Here is an 18,722-nt window from a genome sequence, read left to right on the forward strand (position 1 = left end):
ATTTTATCATTTTTCTGCTCTTCTTGCGTGTTAATTTGTAAACTTTTCAACCTTGTCATCACTTGTTAAATTATGTTTTTTTTAAGTTATGCGACGTTTTCTGAATATTTTGTATAGATGGACTGAGAAATAGATCTATAAATTGTATGATATGGTACAGATGCGATAAATTTTGACTTTCATTGGAAAGATTTCTTATGAAGTAGTTGTCCCACCATCAAGTAAAATTATTCCAAATATTTTCAGAGCATGCACACACGACGAGAAAGAGATACAAGGACTTAGAGAAAAAGTTAGAGAGCTGCAAAATAGTTTAGTTAAAACGAAAATAACCGTTGAGAAAAAAGAGGAGAATTGCAGAGATCTAGAAAATGAGGTAAAATGATTTTCTGCCAGGTTTTTTATCTATATTGTTTTCTTACAGTTTTATTATGTTTATCTACACTTACTGGCTTTGCGATGTTTTATGAAAATTGCATCATGTTTGTCATTTTTCACACTATGTTGTTTTCGATTCATTGCCTTAATTATTGTCATATCTTGCCTCTTCTTGAAAACTTTCCCTCTCCAGAGTTACATGATGTCATCCATTGAAAATTTAGTCTGTTTTTTGACAAACTCTTATACATACTGTTTAATTTTTAGCTAAACAAGTTAAAAACGGATCACAAAAAGTTACAAGGAAAGGTCAAGAGCTTAGAGTCGCAGCTGCTAGTTGACAAGAAAATAAACGAAGCGAAGGAAGATTGCAATAATGTGAGAAGGACGAGTGTTATGCAGATGGGTAGTCTGGCCTCGCAGAGGTTCAATAGCGAAATCAGGTCACCGCCTGCTAATCATAAACCCTTATCTGCACGGAACTCTCAGCTTAGACCGCCTATGCAAGGTTCTGCGCTAGGGTCTGACTTGTTTCTGAATTCAAGCTTTAAGCGCAAGATTAGTGAAGCGACTGAAACAAGCTCTGATAGCGATCGCATATCAAACACGACAACACGAGTGGATTCGCGTACCGTGAAGAGCAGAACTTGTGTTGTAATGTAGTCCAAAGTTCTTCGTTTAGGTTTTTCGGTCTTATCATGAATGGTTCTAATCGTGCAAAACAGACGATCGAATTACAAATCAAAGTGCCGTTATGTTTAAAAAGCTAAGCCCGGTCGAAGAGTTAAGTCAATTTTAAACACCAAGTACTTTGAAAAATGATTTTTGAAAATGACCAAGTACTTTCGCAGGGTTGACTGGTTAGGCCACAGTCCACCCATTTTTCAAACATAAAAATTACCTTTTTGTCATATCGACAATTTATCCCAAATCACTTCAAATATAGGTATTGGTTTTGGTATCTCTCACGAATAGCTGCCACACCTGGATCAATGATCTCTAAAATTCCCAAAAATTGCCAGCAAACGATATGAAGTAATTTCATTATTCACAGTCACCATTAGAACAGATATGATGGTTCACATTTTGATTTCAAAAAAGGATACGGTGTTTTCATCTTTTTAGTGCAAAGTTGTTCTATTTAATTTGAGGCATTCTTCTAATTGACCGGTATGCTTGGAAACTCGTAAACGTCACTGCGTAGAGTTTCTGGAAATATTTACACTACTGTGTTTCCAAATTTTATGTGGTATTTATTGCCAGTATATATTGTAAATTTAATATTGTTCTGACACTCAGTTTGTAGTGTTTTGTACATTTGATATGCAGAAGCAATTTGAAGCATTGTAATTATCGACATGCTGTAAATTATTACATTATTTACTTTCTGTCTTACCCAGATTCCCGATGTTTGCTGCGCATTATTCTTCTTAGAAATGCTTTGTATCTTACATAAAATGTCTACCAAAGTTCCATGGAAAGCCCTGTAGCAGAAGATCATCTCAAGCCGCTTCACCATGAAAACAGAGCTTCACCTTTTATGAGATTTCAACATTTCCACATTATTTACTGTGGATGAAAACTTTCTCGATCATAAGGTGCTCAAAAAGCGAATAAAATATTTATTAATTTCAGATCTATCAAAAATTAGAATCCCCGAACCCGATATCTATTCCCTACAGTTTTTGATTCTTACATTTCGGTGATCTGATTTGAGGCTTGAGTGCTCTGGAAACAACGTAGAGAAGCTCTGGTGACATGTGAATTTAAAGCAAAGATAAACTCCCCTTACTTCAGTGACAGGGATAGCATTAAAAGGTTAAGCTGACCTTGTTTCCATGATTGTCCCACGCCACCGGGGGGCCGGGGTGGCCATGCCCCCCCCCCACTTTTTGTGAAGCAGGTAATTTCAAACCTACAATCTAAGGTGAAAGTAGCGGAAATTCAGGCTTTCATTTGGGGGGGGGGGCCAGGCCTACGATTTTCCGACAAGATAACATCACGGACCATGTATAATTTCAAAGAAACTGCACATTTTGATAAAAATAGTTGACTTTTTGACGGGACTCTTTAGAAATCTTTGCTGACCACGCCATAATTAAGTAGCAAGAAGAAGAATCCATTTGTGCTTTTTGATATCAAGATTGATATCTCATCTCATCAAGACAATTGATGATACAAGAGGTAGACCTATAACACTTTTGACAAGTCGTACGTTCATTCTATGCATTTTATCTTGTTTTCGTCAGTGAGAAATACGTTTGAAAATAACTTTTTATTTGTTCAGATCAATCCTATAAAAATTTTGGCTGATCTTCACGGAACTGAAATTAAATATACAATTCACAAGCAGTTTTGATTTTGGTCATATATTGTTTGATTGATTATTTTGTACTGGCTAATATTTTATCAGCTATGCTATGTTCAAATTTTGCACAGAAAGGGCATAGAGAGGTTATAAACAGGGGCGCAGTGGGAGTTAACTTTTTGGGGGGGCAAAGCTGAAAATTTTCCGACAAAACTATGATTTTTCCGACAAATTTTTTCTCAATACATTCCTTGAAGATTACCTTTGCTGCATATACTACAACACTTGATACTACAATATCACGAATGGATCTGGAAATCGTTAACGAATGAATCGTTCGTTATACACCTTCAAGTTCAACAATAGCCTTTATTCTAACAAAACTTACCAAATATAAATCGCTATGAACAAAACTGCAACTAGTTATAAATTTACACCCTACAAGTCTTCTCGCTATACTAGACAATAAACTGCCAAGTTAGTGTTTATAGATGTTTATAGCAAAAAGTTTTTGGCAAGTTTTAAGTCGCATCATAATTACTTTGCATTTATTTATGCTAAACCTTAAATAGATATAACGCGTCCAAAAGAATAGTTTTCTTTTAACTGAATTTATATAAACTGTTACTCAAGCAGCATCTTTCTCAAAAGAGGTGTGGCAGCATACAAATCGATGATGTCACCATAGTCTATCGACTGTAAAATATCACTTTCGACGTTGATTGTTAACAAAGAGGAAAGGCGGTCCTGTCCCATCGTTGACCGTAGCCGATTTTTTTACAATCCTTAGCTTTGAAAAAGCTCTTTCATAGTTTGTTAAACCTATTGGCAAAGTGACGAGAACCTTGTAAAGAAGGACCAGCTGTGGAAAGGCACTTTGCAGGTTATACTTATCATCAACTGAAGAATTGAATGGAACTGAAAAGTTTTCTCTTCCTCCTGCAGCCGGGAGAGGGTTGCTCTTTTCTCTAACTTTTCAAAATTTACAGTAATCATTGGCGAAAGAGCTGTACTCATCTCTTAATTTTTCGTCATCCAGGCCGTAATTCTTCGCAACCTTTTTGAATTACACTGCACAGAACTGCCTTTCAATTGTTTTTTGAAAACATTCAGGGTTGAGCAAGGCAAAATCTGTCAAAATTGCCTTATGAGACGTAAATATTGTATTCATTGAGCTGATAGCTGTATCCACTATCACGATGATATACGGATTCCCTATTTCCCTCTAATTCATCTATGCAATTTTCCCCTGACATCTTTTTCTTTCTGCGTATTCGTCGCTCGACAAAATTTTCCTCTTCTAAGTCATGGCGTTGATCATGCACTATTTTACGACAGGTTTAAAAAAATATGCGACCTTTTAGACAAGATCGATGAAAACCTTACATTTTGTCTAATATTTCAAATTTTCCGACAAACGTTGGATTTTCCACCAATCCGACAAAATTTTTGCCAGGGGGGGCGGCTGCCCCCCCTGCCCCCCCCCCAGCCACTGCGCCCCTGGTTATAAAGGCCCCTGGGGCAAAAAAGGAAACGTGGATCACCTGCGAGCGGAAGCGAGCAGAAAATTTGGCAATTACGCCCCTTAGATTAGATTAGGGCCCGAGCCCCCCCCCCCCCCAAACCCACATAATTTCCACCACTGACTGTTTATATACTGCTTGATTTTATTTGTTCTATTTACTAACTTATTGGGGTATAGTTTATCTAATTGTCTATTATTTGCACCATTTCAGAAGATAACGTTTGCATCCTTGCAATGTCTGCATTGTAGATGTGTTAACATGGCCTACTGAAAATAATCGAGACAAAGTAGATGCACATTTCTGTTCAGGAATTAAAATTTTCTCAATCAATTTTATTTAATTTATTTATTTAAAATACAGGTATCTAGGCCGGGATGGCCCTTAACTGCTTACAATTTTACAGCGATATAAGTGAGTTTTTTAAAGCTACGAACAATAACGAAACTAATAATTTAACTACAAAGTTATGCAGGCTCTATAATGAACGAAATTCAATAATTAAGCTATAATAATTGTATAAAAATATTAAATGCTTGAATGCTGGGGTCGCTTGGGAATTTCGACCTTTTCTCAAAGGACTTCTTGGAGAATTTTGCTAGAAGTTTTGTTATGTAGTAACCCTCTTGGCTCATTAGCCAAATGAACATATTTAATTCGTTCAATGGAGCAGTATTTGGAAAACTTCGATATATCTCTTCTAAGAATTTTTGTCGTTCCTCATTAAAAAGGGAGCAAGATAAAAGGAAATAGACTTCATTTTCAACTGCGTCAATATTTAGACTTTTACAATACGGACAAAACCTTTCGTCTCTTGGAGTTTTGTTCTTACTAAAACGTCCAGTTTCAATTGGGAGATTATGAGCACTGACCCTTGGTTTTGCTAATACGCTTCTAATGGTATAATCTTGTATGTAGTCAAGGTAGGGCTCAAATTTGTAAACTGTTTTAAAAGAGGCGTATAAATTTAATTTTTTGTTTTCAGTTATATGTTCATTTAGCCTTTCTAATACTTTTGACCTAAAATGGCTTATCACTTTAGTTTTAATAGCTGTACGAGTTTCCGATGGCTGTATTTCGTATAGTACTTGTAGGTCGCGGGCAAGGGATACCCAGTTAAAGTGGCCATAGTCTGTATCATTTATAAGCATAGCAAACGCTTTGCTACCGTAGCGTTTTGAATCCAGAGATGATAATCGAGCGAAAAAATTTAAAATACAACAGCTTCTTGTCATTCACATCGATGTGCACTTTGAACCAAAGGTCATCCTTCCTTTCTTACCTCAACGTCTGTCACTAACATTTTAGCATGACTCCGCCCCTCCCAATTTTGTCCTAAAAGTCAAGAAGCAGTTTTTTGTTGAAGATCGTCGAATTCTCTGTTCTGAGGGTTACAGTAATTTGTTAAATTTTAGTCTGGGAGATTAATCTTTAGCCATTCCAGAAGGCTAAATTTTAAAAATTTTCTCTCGCGTCGGACCCAACCATGGTGGGTCCTCCTATATCACTAAACTTTATTCTCAGCTCCCCTCCCAGGTTCATTTTCAGCTTCCCCCCCTCCGTCTCTGAGAAGAGGATCAAATGGACCGAGTAAATTGTGGCAAGTTAGATAAAGTGTGGGCAAATTAATAAAATTTTACTAACCTCAATAGCAACCTTTGTCAATATTTATGGACCAACAACACAGAACCGTAACCAGTGGCGTTAGCGTGAGTGCAGAACTAAGGCATGCGGTAAAATAAAATATACGGCCATGTTGAATGAATGTAATCGTAATTTCAGCTACTTAAAGTCACAAGCGGTAATTAATGATAATTGTGATAATAAATTTTGATTTTGAAAGTAACAAATCGTTTGTACTCTTATTCTAATCAATCAAGGGGTCTATTCTTTGCATCACAGGCTCAGAAACAGGTTGGAAAGTGAAGGGGGGCCAAGGGAAAAATTATCACCCATGCGAAAAGTTTTTGAAAAAAGCTCAATTTTTTTACAAAATTTTTCAGAATAACTCCTAGTGCTAAAACCGTTTCGCAAAAGATCTCATTTTTATTCACACTCCTCAAAAAAGGCATCACCTAAAGCCTACCTTCTGTAAGAAATTTTTATGCTCTAATGCAGCTGGGGATTCCCGCAAGAGGAGCTCTCCACATTGCGAAATTATTAACACACTGCAGAGCCTAGGCGAACAGGAGCAAAAGTTTCTGCTCATTTTCTACTCACATAGTTAACAAAGATGACAATAATGAGCTGCGAGAGTTGTTAGAATTGAAGATGCTTACATGTGTAATGGTTTCAGAAAGTTGTTCCTTGTAAATCATCAACTATTTGGCAAGGCTTGCGCTCAGGTCTAGCGCATGCCCTGGTCCGTAAATTCTGACTATACTGGCAAGCCTTTTGACTTGAAATACGGAATGCGGATCATGACAAACAGACTTTTATCCCACTTTGACAAAACCTTTTCTCTTTTTAACAGTCACAAAGTAGAGAACGGAAAATAAATAGATTTGAAATGATGTATCACGCAAAGAATATTCGCAAAAAGCAGCTTATAGGCAGAAAAATGTTGTGGATTGCTTGGGAATGCTTGAGCTAAGGCTGACCGCAAGCTCCAGTCCGGAAAATTATCACTGCTCTCAGAAGCTTCTCTCGAGCTGCACTGAAGCTGCACTGGAGCATCACATGTTTCTCTTATTTTGGACATGCAAAAAGAGTGATGTCGAGGGGCTTCAGTTTTTTTAGATTTTTCGAATTTCACAATTTTTGGCGATCTGTTTACTTGGAAAAATAGCCAATTGTCATGTTGGCGCTGGAGTTCACTGCATGCTGCTCATGACCAGTAAAAAAGCCGTTTATTGCGGAAAATCACTTAGCCTTTGTGCAGCCTCAAACACTTCTCTCCCGAAGGAGGCTTCTCTCTTCTCTAAATTAAAACGAAAGCGATGCCGATTCACTGATCAGTGTGCAGATAGCAACATATCTAAACATTTGCACTCCTCCAATCATTCTACTGCCGACTGGTCCATCCTTGGCTTATATTACATGCACTGCAAGGCAACCACACGGAAGACTTTAGAGAAACGTTTAATTTTTAGCCTAATAACTCTTTATCCCAATGGTCTTAATAAACATTTTGATTTTTATCATTCACTTAAAAATACGTAAACAATAGGTTGGTATGATATAACAAAGCAAAAACACGACGCATAACAAAGCAAAAGAAAGCGTAACAAATCTCGGGTGAAACCCCCTGCTTGCATCCATCGTTGAAGCCTTGCGGCGACGATGGTGCGGACGATGTATCTGGTGGTGCAAGTCTGTCACGGAATTTGAAATCGCCAACATGTTGCTGCTAATCAGAACTTTAAGATACAGCAATGTGCACAAACTGAGTGGCGTGGTTTCTAGAAATTTAGTTCCCAGTTTTCAAAATGGATATGAAGATATACCAAGACTATGTGCGAAGAGCTCGATTGCTTGGCGAAATTCGCGAACCTTCCCACAGGCAACGGTCCAGAGGCATTTTTCAACAACCTCGAATCTAACTAAAGGTCATGGAGCTGTCTCAATGCATGTCGTATCATTTGAAGGAAGGCCTGCTCTGAAAATTGAATGGGATGACAGCAGGGCAAGTCATTTTCCGTTTGTATACATAAGGGACAACTGCTTATGTCACCTGTGTTATGATGGCTCTGCGAAGCAAAGAACGTATAATTCTGTAAAGGAAGTTTTTGGGGACCCCGAAGAGTTGACAAATATAGCAGCACAATCGGTAACTTATGATCCAGACCATAAAAATGTTACTATTTCTTGGCCTGATGGACATCAGTCCATTTTTGATTTAACATGGTTCGAAGAAAGGAAGTTCCCAGAATCACTGGAGGATCAACAACAAAACAGCACAAGCTTTGTACCTCGAAAGATTCCTTGGCCAGATAAGTTTCGGTGCCCAGAGGCAGATTTCCAGGCCATTATTAATAATGATTTGGATTGTCACGATTGGCTTTCGAACCTCGCTACCCATGGCCTCACTCTCATAAAAAATGCGCCTGCTGAGCCAAATACGTTGTCAATTATTGCCAGGAAAGTAGGTGGGTTTATCAGAAAGACTCATTATGGGTAAGCTACATTTTCTCTTCACTTTAACTTCGCTTTCCTTAGAGTGACTCTGCGCCAGAGATTTTTGTCCCTAGACTAAGATCTGGTGCGCGATCTGTGCCGCCCGAGAAGCACGCCGGGTCCACAGGGGCAGCCCCAATGCTTATGTGTGTCCCTTTCCTCCTACCCAAAGCCATAAACATAAAATGCGTTTAATATGGATTAAGGAGGCCTCTATTTTTTGTAAAGCATTGCTCAACTTTTCCATTGCAAAAATGATTTTATTTTCTAAAAGGCAGAGGGGCAGTTGCCCCCTTGCAGGGCCCACAACACGAATTTGAAAGTAGGGGGCCAAGGCTAGAAATGTAGGGGGCCAAGGCTTCTTACCCTTTTTAATGGAACTTTAAAACTACTTGCTTTGCAAAAAAGTGGGGGCTTGGCCACCCTGGCCCCCTGGGGTGTGGGCCCTGCCTTGATCCCTCTCATTCAACCAGTGCGCCTTCCCATATTTGTCCTGTGACATTACAGATATATAGTAATTTTCCTTCAATCTTTTCAGTTTAATTTTTTCATTTCATTTTTTTGAAATTTTGATACAGGGCTAGCCCCAGATGTAATGTCTGTTAGAGAGAGCCCTGTTGAAACACATTTTGACATAAATGTTAATTATTTACCATAAAACGAAAATTGAATACAAAAATAATAATGATTAGTGTGAAAATTTTTAAGAGGAGTGAATAAAACAAAGTTCAACTTTTTCGTAAACATCAAGGCGTCGCGAGGCAAGCCTTGTTAGGGGGGGGGGGAGGTGTGAATTACAAATTTACCTGATTAAAAAATTTTTGCCTGAAATTCTTTAGTTGCTGTCACAAACCTCTGCAATACATTTTGTCAATCTAACTCTGTATATAATTCACAATTTTCATTTTTATATGATAATAACAGACTATCTTTATAGTTTTGTCAAATCTCTATATCAGGACAGGCAAAGGGACATAGCTACTACCTGAGGTGGTGCATGGTTGCCACCAAAGGAGCAGGGAATTTTCGAATTTTGATGCTTCTAATCCCCAGAAAAACGCACTCTTTTAAGCAAACTTCACTAAAGTAATCCTCCCAATCCTATTGAAAATTATTTTTTTTGCAAACACATTGAACAGCAGATAAAAACAACTGGTACAATTTCGCTGTGGTCTTAAAAAATACCATGTTGTCAGTTACTTCTAAAGCTTGGTAACAAGCAGCAATGGTTGTCAATTTAGATCTCTTTTTCCATCTTAGCATGCCTTTTGAATATCCAAAAAAATCTGGAGCTTGTAGTGAATTGCAGTTGACACTTCTACCGAGAAGCTTTAGGAGAAATGGACACAAGACATAATTTTACCTAAGGAGGGCCTGGATTTTTAGATATAGTGCCAACAAGAAATCTTCAAGCCATTAGTTTGTTCACCTTCATTCATACCAAAGAATATCATATCCAACGGAGCAACTATCTTTGCTTGATCCTTAATTGCTTTTATGACATGAAGGTCTCTGAAATACTGAAAGTGTTTCTTCCACGGAGCGGATTTTACCTGTTGAAATGGGGGTGTGAAAGCCCCCCACAACCCCCCAGTCACGATGCCCCTGGTAAACATCCATTGAATTTTGTTTTAAATGAGTCAAACATCCTCAAAAATTTCATTTCTTTATGCTAAGAGTTCCAAATTGTTGTTTCTCAGTAATCAGTTTTAGGAGGTCTTAAGTTCATATCAGTGTTGAATAAAATTCTATTCAGTATAAAGAGACCATTGAACTGCTCGGTAAGTTAGATTAGGTGAACAGGCAATGGCTACACTGTACACCATGATTGCATTGTAGATTCTTGTTTGAACATAAACAGAAATACTAGGCAGTTCTTTTAGCAAAACTCAGCTGGCTCATCCTATACACAGTGGAAGTTTTAGAAGGGTCCACAGGTGCCACAAAGAAGGGGGTTGGGGAGGGCTTTAGCCACCAGTAATGTCTCTACCAGTAGGGCCTCCACTGGTAAAGCCTCTTTTGCCCTCCCCCACTTTTTAGACCCCCAATTTTTTTCAACGCTTGACACTGCCTGGTACAGGGTGCCATGGCCCCAGATCCCACACTTATGATAAAAAAGAATTGTTTGGCACCCAAGAAGAAAAGTAAAAAATTGAAAAGCAGAAGGGCCCTGCAAATGTTTTTGGCCCTGGGCCCGGCAGTCTCTAAAACCATTGCTGGCTATAAACTATTTTTTATAATCCATGTGGCTCAATCTTTCAAGACTTTGTCATGCAATGATCCTCCATGAGTCCCAAGCAGATCTATATCTAACAATAAAGAGAGTGTACAAAAGTGATGACCTCACAAAAATCAGTTTTTAGAATTGGTTACTTTTGATCCCATTACTTAACCATTTTGATCCCAGAACATTACGAAATACCACTAAATATGCCAAATCAGAAGAATGTGTTACAATTTGGAGGAGATATAGCCACATGAGCACAGGCTCTTGTCCCATCAATCCTTTTGTGATTTTGTCTTGGTTCATAACTTTATGTATCAGGCTAGAATAACAGTAGTCTGCTAGCAAACTTGAAGTCTTTCATTGGCAATTTCTCATCCAATTTTGACTATATCTAACTGATTTTTTATGCTATTTTTCAGATTAAATTCTAAAAATAGGTTTTTGATGACCTCACACTTCAGTACTCTATTGAGAATGATTACCTAATAATGACAGTATATTGACCTGGGAATTTATCAGAGCTAGTGTCAAAGATGGCTTTAATATAGTCTTTATAATTGATGTGGCCCTTCATAAAAAGGAATATTTCAACAGGCTGGATTTCAAAGAAATCAATCAAGGAAGTTTATAAGATCTTGTTTTCTTGGTACAAAATACTTTTTGGGTGTATGAAAGCTATTTTGAATGAAAGCTGAAATATAAAGTGAAAATTTAATTTTTTATTTTTATTTTTCATCATTCTTTTTTAAATAGAACTTTAATATTAGTTACAATACATTGAATAACAATGACAATGACGCAAAAAATAACCTTCATTAAATACTACTGTACGAGAATGTAAATGAATTAAATTGATTAAGGAGGAGCTCTCTAACTATGTGAACTAATTGAGAGAGGGCGAGTGCCCCCCAAAAACAAGAAAGAAGCAATAACTACCTCCTGGTTACAGGGGAGTAATTGCTTGAGTAGGACAGAAAAACATATGACGGTTTAGCAAGAAATTCGTCAACCATAAATCCCTTATTTCTCATAGGGGTCTCATACCACGTTTACTATAACAGGAAACAACAAGAAACAACAAGAAACGAATACAAACAAGAAGAAACGATAAGGAAACAACATGAAACGATTTGTGACTTTGCAGAAACGACTAGATCTCCAAAACAAGGCAAGTTTATCCATCCATGTGGGCATTGTCATCTTCATTGCAGTGGCCTAAGTGTTTGGTCATGTCGTTCTCCACCGCAAAAGCTGTTGTCTTAGATGAGGTTATGGAAACCCAGTGATAATGCTTACTTATGTTTCTACAATGCTAATTTTAGCAAAAGAAAAAGAAACTAAAAGAACAAACTCCAATATACTAGAGGAACAAGCTGTATAGGTTGACAATCTACTTCTTGAACAATGTTTTGTTTGGGAGCCTAACCCTAAAGCCTCTATAAAGTTTCAGTAAGTTCCTAAAGCAGTTGAATTCAGGGGGGGAGGCTTGATTATTAGCCGAGAATTTAAATTGCTTTATTTCGACCTTCCCGGTAGTTGGTCCATGTTAATCCCAATGCCAGTGAGATTTGCTCTTACAATGCTGGCACTTCATATCAGGCTCTCATAGTTTAATTCCTCTTACAAAAATAACATATCAACATCTACTATTATAGCTATTAATGCAGGATTTCCACTAAATAAAGAAAATTGTGCCGCAGTTAAAATTTTTCCAAGTCGTTTCTACTTGTTTCCTAGTTGTTTGTTACTTGTTTCCCGGCGGCTCAGTCAGTTTGTCAAATTTATATCATGTGAGTTCCGAAAAACACTGAGAAAGGGTGGTCTGAAAGCTAGAATCCTAGGACATAGAATCAAAAATAGGGTTGTTTTTTACTCAGTCAGAGGAACCACAAAAAGGGTAGGAATTTACTGATATGATGTTATGGAGAGGTTTTTTGGTAAATCAATAGTTATAAAGTACAACAAATTCTGCAGTGGCATCTAGTTATTTATGTCTATTGCTCAAATCCCAGATAAGAAATTCAAGTCTTTGTTTAAGGATTTTACACTCAAACAGGTCATGAAATCAGCTGTGCATGAAATCAGCTGTTCCACTTTTCTGTTGCTAAAACCTTGCACTGCACTAATCAAATAATTGTTTACCTATGATGAAAAACAATGCCTAGCAAAATATGTCAGTCACTTGACAGATTTGTTGACAATTTATAGTTTCTAAAAATTGTCAACTTGTTACTTTCAATCCCTTTTACACTTTCAGATTAACACTGCCAATTAACCAGTTTCAGTTTCATTTATTGGTAAAATCAATCCTTTATACAATTTAACACAATTACTACACAACTACTAAAGGAAAGTACGCTACAGATACTGGAAAAAACAACATGATTGTATTCACGTTTGATTATGGAAGAGCTCTCTAAATAGAGTAACTATGGGCCCATTAAAACAAAGAAACTTAAAAAAGAATAAAACAAAACAAAAACCAGATGTTTATTAAAAAATAACGATCCTCTTGGTATGCATAATTTTTCTCATTTCAGCTATTTTACTACAGTTAGATACCATGCAAACTTATGACTAGCTAGGTGGGTGTGCCTTTAAATGTCCCAATATGAACAACCCAACCCATTTACTCAAAATTGTTCCAGTGAACATCTGGCAGAGAACTGAAAACAACTGGTTAGTTTTTAATATCCAAACAACTTAAAATGTCGTTATCAGACAAAGAAAAGCCCCTGCTCATTGGACCTGAATTATACTAAGTCTAGTGAGAAAAGTTTGACAATACGAACGAGCCTCTGTTGTTGCTTAAATTCATCGGAAATGGACTGCATTCTTCTTTGAACATCAGAACATCTGCTAAAAATGTTTCCTGTAAAGTTCATGCTTTCTATTCCGTCTCACTGCATATCATAAAACCATAAAAGATATCAAATCAAATCGTAGGCCTTTTCACCATTTTAACAAAATTTAATTTATCCCTGTACACTCGAAGCGATGTGGTAATCGATAATGAGGCTGTACGATTGCAGGACAAGTGACACGCTTTTGACGCCAATTTTTTTTTTTTTTAACTTAAAGTAAAATGCTGTATGAGAGTGTTGTTGAAATATTTTTCCTTTCTGATTTCATTTTCCTACTTAAAAACCCTTTTCAAATTATGGCGGGAAATGAATCACGTGACACCGTAACGTAGATAGTGATAATCTGTTATTGCTGCTACTGGTATACAGTGCAATATTAACGTTTACAACACGCTTCTAAACGAATTCAGTTCGTCTGGACCTGTCGCGTCGTGTTTCGTAGACTCTCTATTAATGACAGGAAAATTCCGAGTTATCACAATGTACGTCATAGGGTCACGTGATAAAAAGCAAAATCGCGCCCCCTGCGCCCCCTGATTAGAATTTTTTGTTCTAAACTAGGAAAAACTTACTTCTAAATGATGATCTTTAAGTTAATGAAAAGAAAAGATAGGGCGAAAAGTGTGTCACTTGTCCTTTAAATTAGATAATAAAAACATTTTTGGACGCAAAGAGGTAAATGTAATATCTGCGTAGGCTATTATTAAGCAGTGACACAATAAATTTTCAGTGATACTTCTTTTTATTTATCGAAACAAAATTCTCTGACTTGACTAAAGTAATGTTGATAGCTCTGTTTAAATTAGATTCAGCCAAACTCAAATTCTTAGGTTTATCCTTTCTTTAATCAACTAGACAATGGGTGGAAACTAGCTGGATGATACTTTGCTTATATTTATGTTATATATAAACTACATTTTCAACATATTTTGTCAGTTGATTGCACATTGACATGAATGGTTTAACATAAAAATAATTCCCTTTTCTTATATAACACAAATAGGCTGTGGGCTAATTCTGTGATTTTTTCCATGTGTTTCTCCTGTAGTTATTACTCCTTTCAATTCCCCATTCCGAATTTTTTTAATTTTCTAGAGAGATTTTCAAAGTTAAGAGCAAACCAGACCCAAGTAATATTGCTTACTCAGGACGGGAAACACCACTCCATGTAGATTTAGCCTATTACCAGTATCAACCTTCTGTAAGTAGCAAGAATATTTCATTTGCAGTTTGACTTGTCTTCTATCTTGTTGAAAATTCAATAGTTGATATTTGATTCAAATTTCACTCATCCCTAGCCAAGAAAACGAGTGATTGGATAACATTTTTCTTTTAGGAATTGAATATTGATGTTTTTAAGCCATTACATAGTGATTATCTTTTCTTAAAAAGTCATTGTAGCTTGTTTGTTTGGGTTTTGTTCAGCTCTTTATGTTGTTAAACTTAGAACCATTTTAGTATTGCACTGTGCTGGTCAGAGTGGCACGATAGCAATTTTGCCAATTTTTCAAAATATACCAAATAGACGGAAGTTTGCAACAATATACAAACTCTCTGCGCTTCAATCGCATTTTTTTCAATTTATAATTTATTGGTGACTACTCCGTTATGATTTCTGTCATTTGATTGTATATGTTAGCAGGAGGGTACGTTTTAGAACCTCTATAGCAAAATTACAGTGTGAACATAAATATTTTGAATTAATCTCAAGATAGACAGCCTTGAGAAAAACAAAACAGGTATTAAAGTTCTTGAAACCTATTAAATTTTTTGGTACATTTGTGAAGTTTGTTTCATGACCACGATGTTTAATAATAAAATGGGCGTAAAACAAAAGCCCGTCCATACTTTCAAGCAGTCGACATGGACACCAATTTGATTTGTTTTCACTGTGCATTGCAATTTCTAGGAGTCATTGGATACCGCTAAAATTTCAATGGAATTCCAGTCACGTTTTACGTTCTCTTTTTTCCACAGATTCAATTCCTGCACTGCATTAAACAGACAGGTGATACAAATGGCGGGGCGAATTCCTTCGTTGATGGTTTCAGCGTTGCAGAGTTCTTTCGGAAAGAGCACCCGGAAGTGTTTCGTACACTCTCAACACTGAAATTTACGTTCAGGGATATTGGCACAGACGAATATGGTGAATTCGAGAAGAAGCTGGAGCGACCAGTTATTGGGTAAGTCGTTTTTGTGCGTTGTTGTTCATGATGTCTAAAGCTTAAAGGCAATCTGTTACGACGTTGAGTGATTATAAGAACAAAGATATTTTTTATTGTTTCCAGTCCCCCTTTAATTTATCGCATTGTAAAAAATATGGCGGAGCGCTGGAATTGTGTTTAGGCTATTGTTCCAGCTATTGTTCTCGTTAACCAATCCACAACGAGACAGATTGCCTTTAATATAGCCATATGTTACTGTCGACAGATGCTAAAGCCTGGAGTCAATGAAAGCGTTTTCAGCAAATTAAAATGAATCAATTGACTGATTGGCTGAGCTCAGTATGACAGATTACTGTAACTCACGCCAGAATGTGAGCCATTAAAATTTAAAAGCCTTCTCGCCCAAAAGCATTAGAATTTTTCAAAAATTAATGGTGGTAAATAACATATAGCCACTAGATCTGGATGTTTGGCTTAAGAAACTTTTTAGCGTGTTGTTTTTTGATTGAGTGATGTTTTTTTACGTTCGAATAGGCTTAAAATGCTTCGTATAACATGGCTCTACTTTTTCGTGTTATGACTTCGACTGCTTGACGTATCCCTTGTCACAATGAAATCTTGCGATGAATGAATTTTGACATGAAATATTTCAGAGTACCGCAAGGATCATTTCCTTGTCCATTGATGTAACTAGAGATTTTATTTCATTCCCCTTGCACCGGTCGTAATATTTGATCTACCCGGCACATTCCCAAAACCAAACTCAGAACCCAAAGCTATTGGTCATCTGTGATTTTTTCGCTCTGAAATGACACGCAGATGTGATTTTATTTACCTAATTTTTTGCCTAGTATTGACGACAGTGGACGCTACACAAATATCGCCTATAACAATTTCACGAGAAGCTCATTTTTGAATGTTCAGTTGGCTGACGTATACAAACTGTACGAAGCTTACTTCATGTGGACAAAGAAGATCAATGAAAAAAGCGAAGAGATGGTACATAAATTGAAGCCTGGGGAAATATGGGCGTTTGATAATATTAGAATCCTGCATTCAAGGACAACCTTTGATGTTTCGAAGGAAGAAAGATATGTAGAGGGGATGTACTTAGATTGGGACGAGGCTTACTCTTCGCTACGTACCCTGAGAAGAAGGCTTGGAAAAAATACCGGTGACAGCAATTCCTTTTAGTACTGTTCCATCTACCAAGTGTTTTTATTGAAGCTACAATAATCCGAGAACTGACCGAGGGTAGTATAATTCATTAGTTAAAATCTATTTTTGAACTCCATAGATTTAATTTGTTTATTTAGTATATTGGAGTATGTTTAATTTGTTTGATCTGCTTTTTGGTTCTGTGTGAAGCAAATTGCCGCGCTTTCTTATCGGAAACATCAAAGCAGGGATGTCCCGTACTTGCTAACTAATTTGCTCCAGTCACCACATGGCCTCTACCTTATTTGCTTTTTAACAGGTCTCCAGTAATGCCTCGACGTTCATAAAGTTTGGTGGCACATTAATTTCAATTGTCTCTGTTTACAAACCTTAAAGAATTTGAGTCCATGTTGACATGAATTTCTTTCGGCTTTGCACTAATCATTTCTCCATTTCTTATATTTGCCCCTTCAATCTTATCGCTTTATTTTCTTTTGTGACACTCTCCTTGAGTTCAAAATACTTGAGGCGGAATTTATCTGAAGAAGTTGGGGCTTTTTAGGGTCCTGGTAGTCGCTTTTAGTATGCTCTTCTTCGTAGTCTTTGGTGCCGATTCGGTAGGCACTAATTTTATAGGGAACATTTCTTGTCAATATGGCAGAATTCGTAGAAGACGTGCATTTTGGGTATGCCAAACCTTTCAAAGCTAAATTTGTTAGCATGTGACTTTATCCGAATATGGTCTAGAAAGCCACCTTCGCTAAATCAATACATATAAAATGATGACGGTGTTAAATTCGCCTGTATATGCTGTACTGTATCTTGATTGGTCACACTTTGTTCAATATCCCGTCTCTGCACGCTATTGAGTGTTGCTTTCGTCTTTGCCCTGATATTTTTTCCATTGTTTCTAAGTTGTTCGTAAGATTTTAAAGTATTTTCTACGATTCTTGACAGACTGTGTTCAAATTTTACACGCCATTCCCCCAGCTCATTTTTTTATGTCGCTGCTGGCATAATATCATACGCCTTTACTATGAATAGAGAGGGGGACAGATATGAGTTCTGACTTTATATACAGTTTATCTGCATTCTTTAGGACGTTTGTCTCAGCAGCTGTGTCTCAGAACTATGACTTTTACATTCGCTAAGCATTTGGTTTATAGTTTCTATATCAATGCTAAGCTGACGGTTTTCGCACCATTCAAATAATACAGTATGATGGAATCAAATTTGAAATTCTTTGGGTAGTCTACAAATCACAAGGAGAAGACTACTCCTCAATCAAGTGAAATGGGAAACCGCCGAAAACCAGTATCCAAGTAAATATTTTTTCATCAGATATGCACTTACAGACGGATACACTGACTGAAGCTAGTCGGTATTTGATTTCAAGATGTATTTTTATGTCGATTCGATCAAAAGCAAAACATCATTTCAAATTAGCTAAAATTCAAATAAATCAAAGATACCCTAGGCTGAAAAGTCCTTTTTTGGAAGGAGCACAGATTCATGCGTTTTACCAGCCTCGAAAAATTAAGCTGACTTTGGACTCCCTTATTTTCAGAATGGCAATCTGAAAGTGTCCAGGAAATGCTGCTTATCCTCGTTAAATTTTCATGTCGACTTGATTAGACAGATTGTTTACAAGTTCCACCTGCTAGCCGATTTTGATAATGAAACCTCCGTGACAATGACTTGATGACACACCCAGATTGAAAGGAAGCTCTACGTTATATCTTTGTCAATTTGATAGCACGATTCGTTTTCCTAATGCAAAAGAATGGCAAATTGTGACTTCCATAGGCCAGATTAGAAGTACTGAATCGCAGATTCTGGGACATTGCAATAGTGCAAGTTAAGGGATGATTCAAGTGGCTGATTTTGTTCTAATAGATTATCTTTGTTTAATGTGGCATCATCATTTTTACTGAAGGAAGTTGTCTTCAAACAATCTTTTGATGGTACAAACTTGAAAATGGC

The 18,722-nt window shown here is 37.0% G+C and overlaps 2 protein-coding genes across 4 annotated transcripts in view; both read left to right on the forward strand.

Moving 5' to 3' along the window:
- Positions 1–1,779, forward strand: part of LOC135692454 (uncharacterized) — a 39,740-nt gene extending 37,961 nt beyond the window's left edge. For all 3 annotated transcript variants that reach the window (XM_065210588.2, XM_065210581.2, XM_065210596.2), the window contains 2 exons: positions 247–376; positions 646–1,779. In XM_065210588.2, coding sequence (XP_065066660.2) covers positions 247–376; positions 646–1,041 — 526 coding nt within the window. In that variant the 3' untranslated portion in view covers positions 1,042–1,779. The remainder of the gene's footprint in view (positions 1–246; positions 377–645) is intronic.
- A 5,367-nt stretch (positions 1,780–7,146) lies between these two features.
- Positions 7,147–16,899, forward strand: LOC135690553 (gamma-butyrobetaine dioxygenase). The gene is made up of 4 exons (XM_065208143.2): positions 7,147–8,325; positions 14,512–14,617; positions 15,394–15,599; positions 16,433–16,899. Exons 1-4 carry the CDS (start codon positions 7,550–7,552, stop codon positions 16,773–16,775), a joined length of 1,431 nt encoding a protein of 476 aa, XP_065064215.2. The 5' UTR covers positions 7,147–7,549; the 3' UTR covers positions 16,776–16,899.
- Positions 16,900–18,722: the final 1,823 nt, after the last annotated feature.

The sequence above is a fragment of the Rhopilema esculentum genome, chromosome 10 (assembly GCF_057945365.1).
Source record: "Rhopilema esculentum isolate cy_ngs chromosome 10, ASM5794536v1, whole genome shotgun sequence".
Taxonomy (NCBI): domain Eukaryota; kingdom Metazoa; phylum Cnidaria; class Scyphozoa; order Rhizostomeae; family Rhizostomatidae; genus Rhopilema; species Rhopilema esculentum.

Excerpts from the sequence above, each read along its gene's own strand:
- LOC135690553 (XM_065208143.2), top strand. The coding sequence starts at position 7,550 with ATGTTGCTGCTAATCAGAACTTTAAGATACAGCAATGTGCACAAACTG. Across the intron at positions 14,618-15,393 it reads ATTACCAGTATCAACCTTCT|ATTCAATTCCTGCACTGCAT; the intron begins GTAAGTAGCAAG and ends TTTTTTCCACAG. Across the intron at positions 15,600-16,432 it reads CTGGAGCGACCAGTTATTGG|TATTGACGACAGTGGACGCT; the intron begins GTAAGTCGTTTT and ends TTTTTTGCCTAG.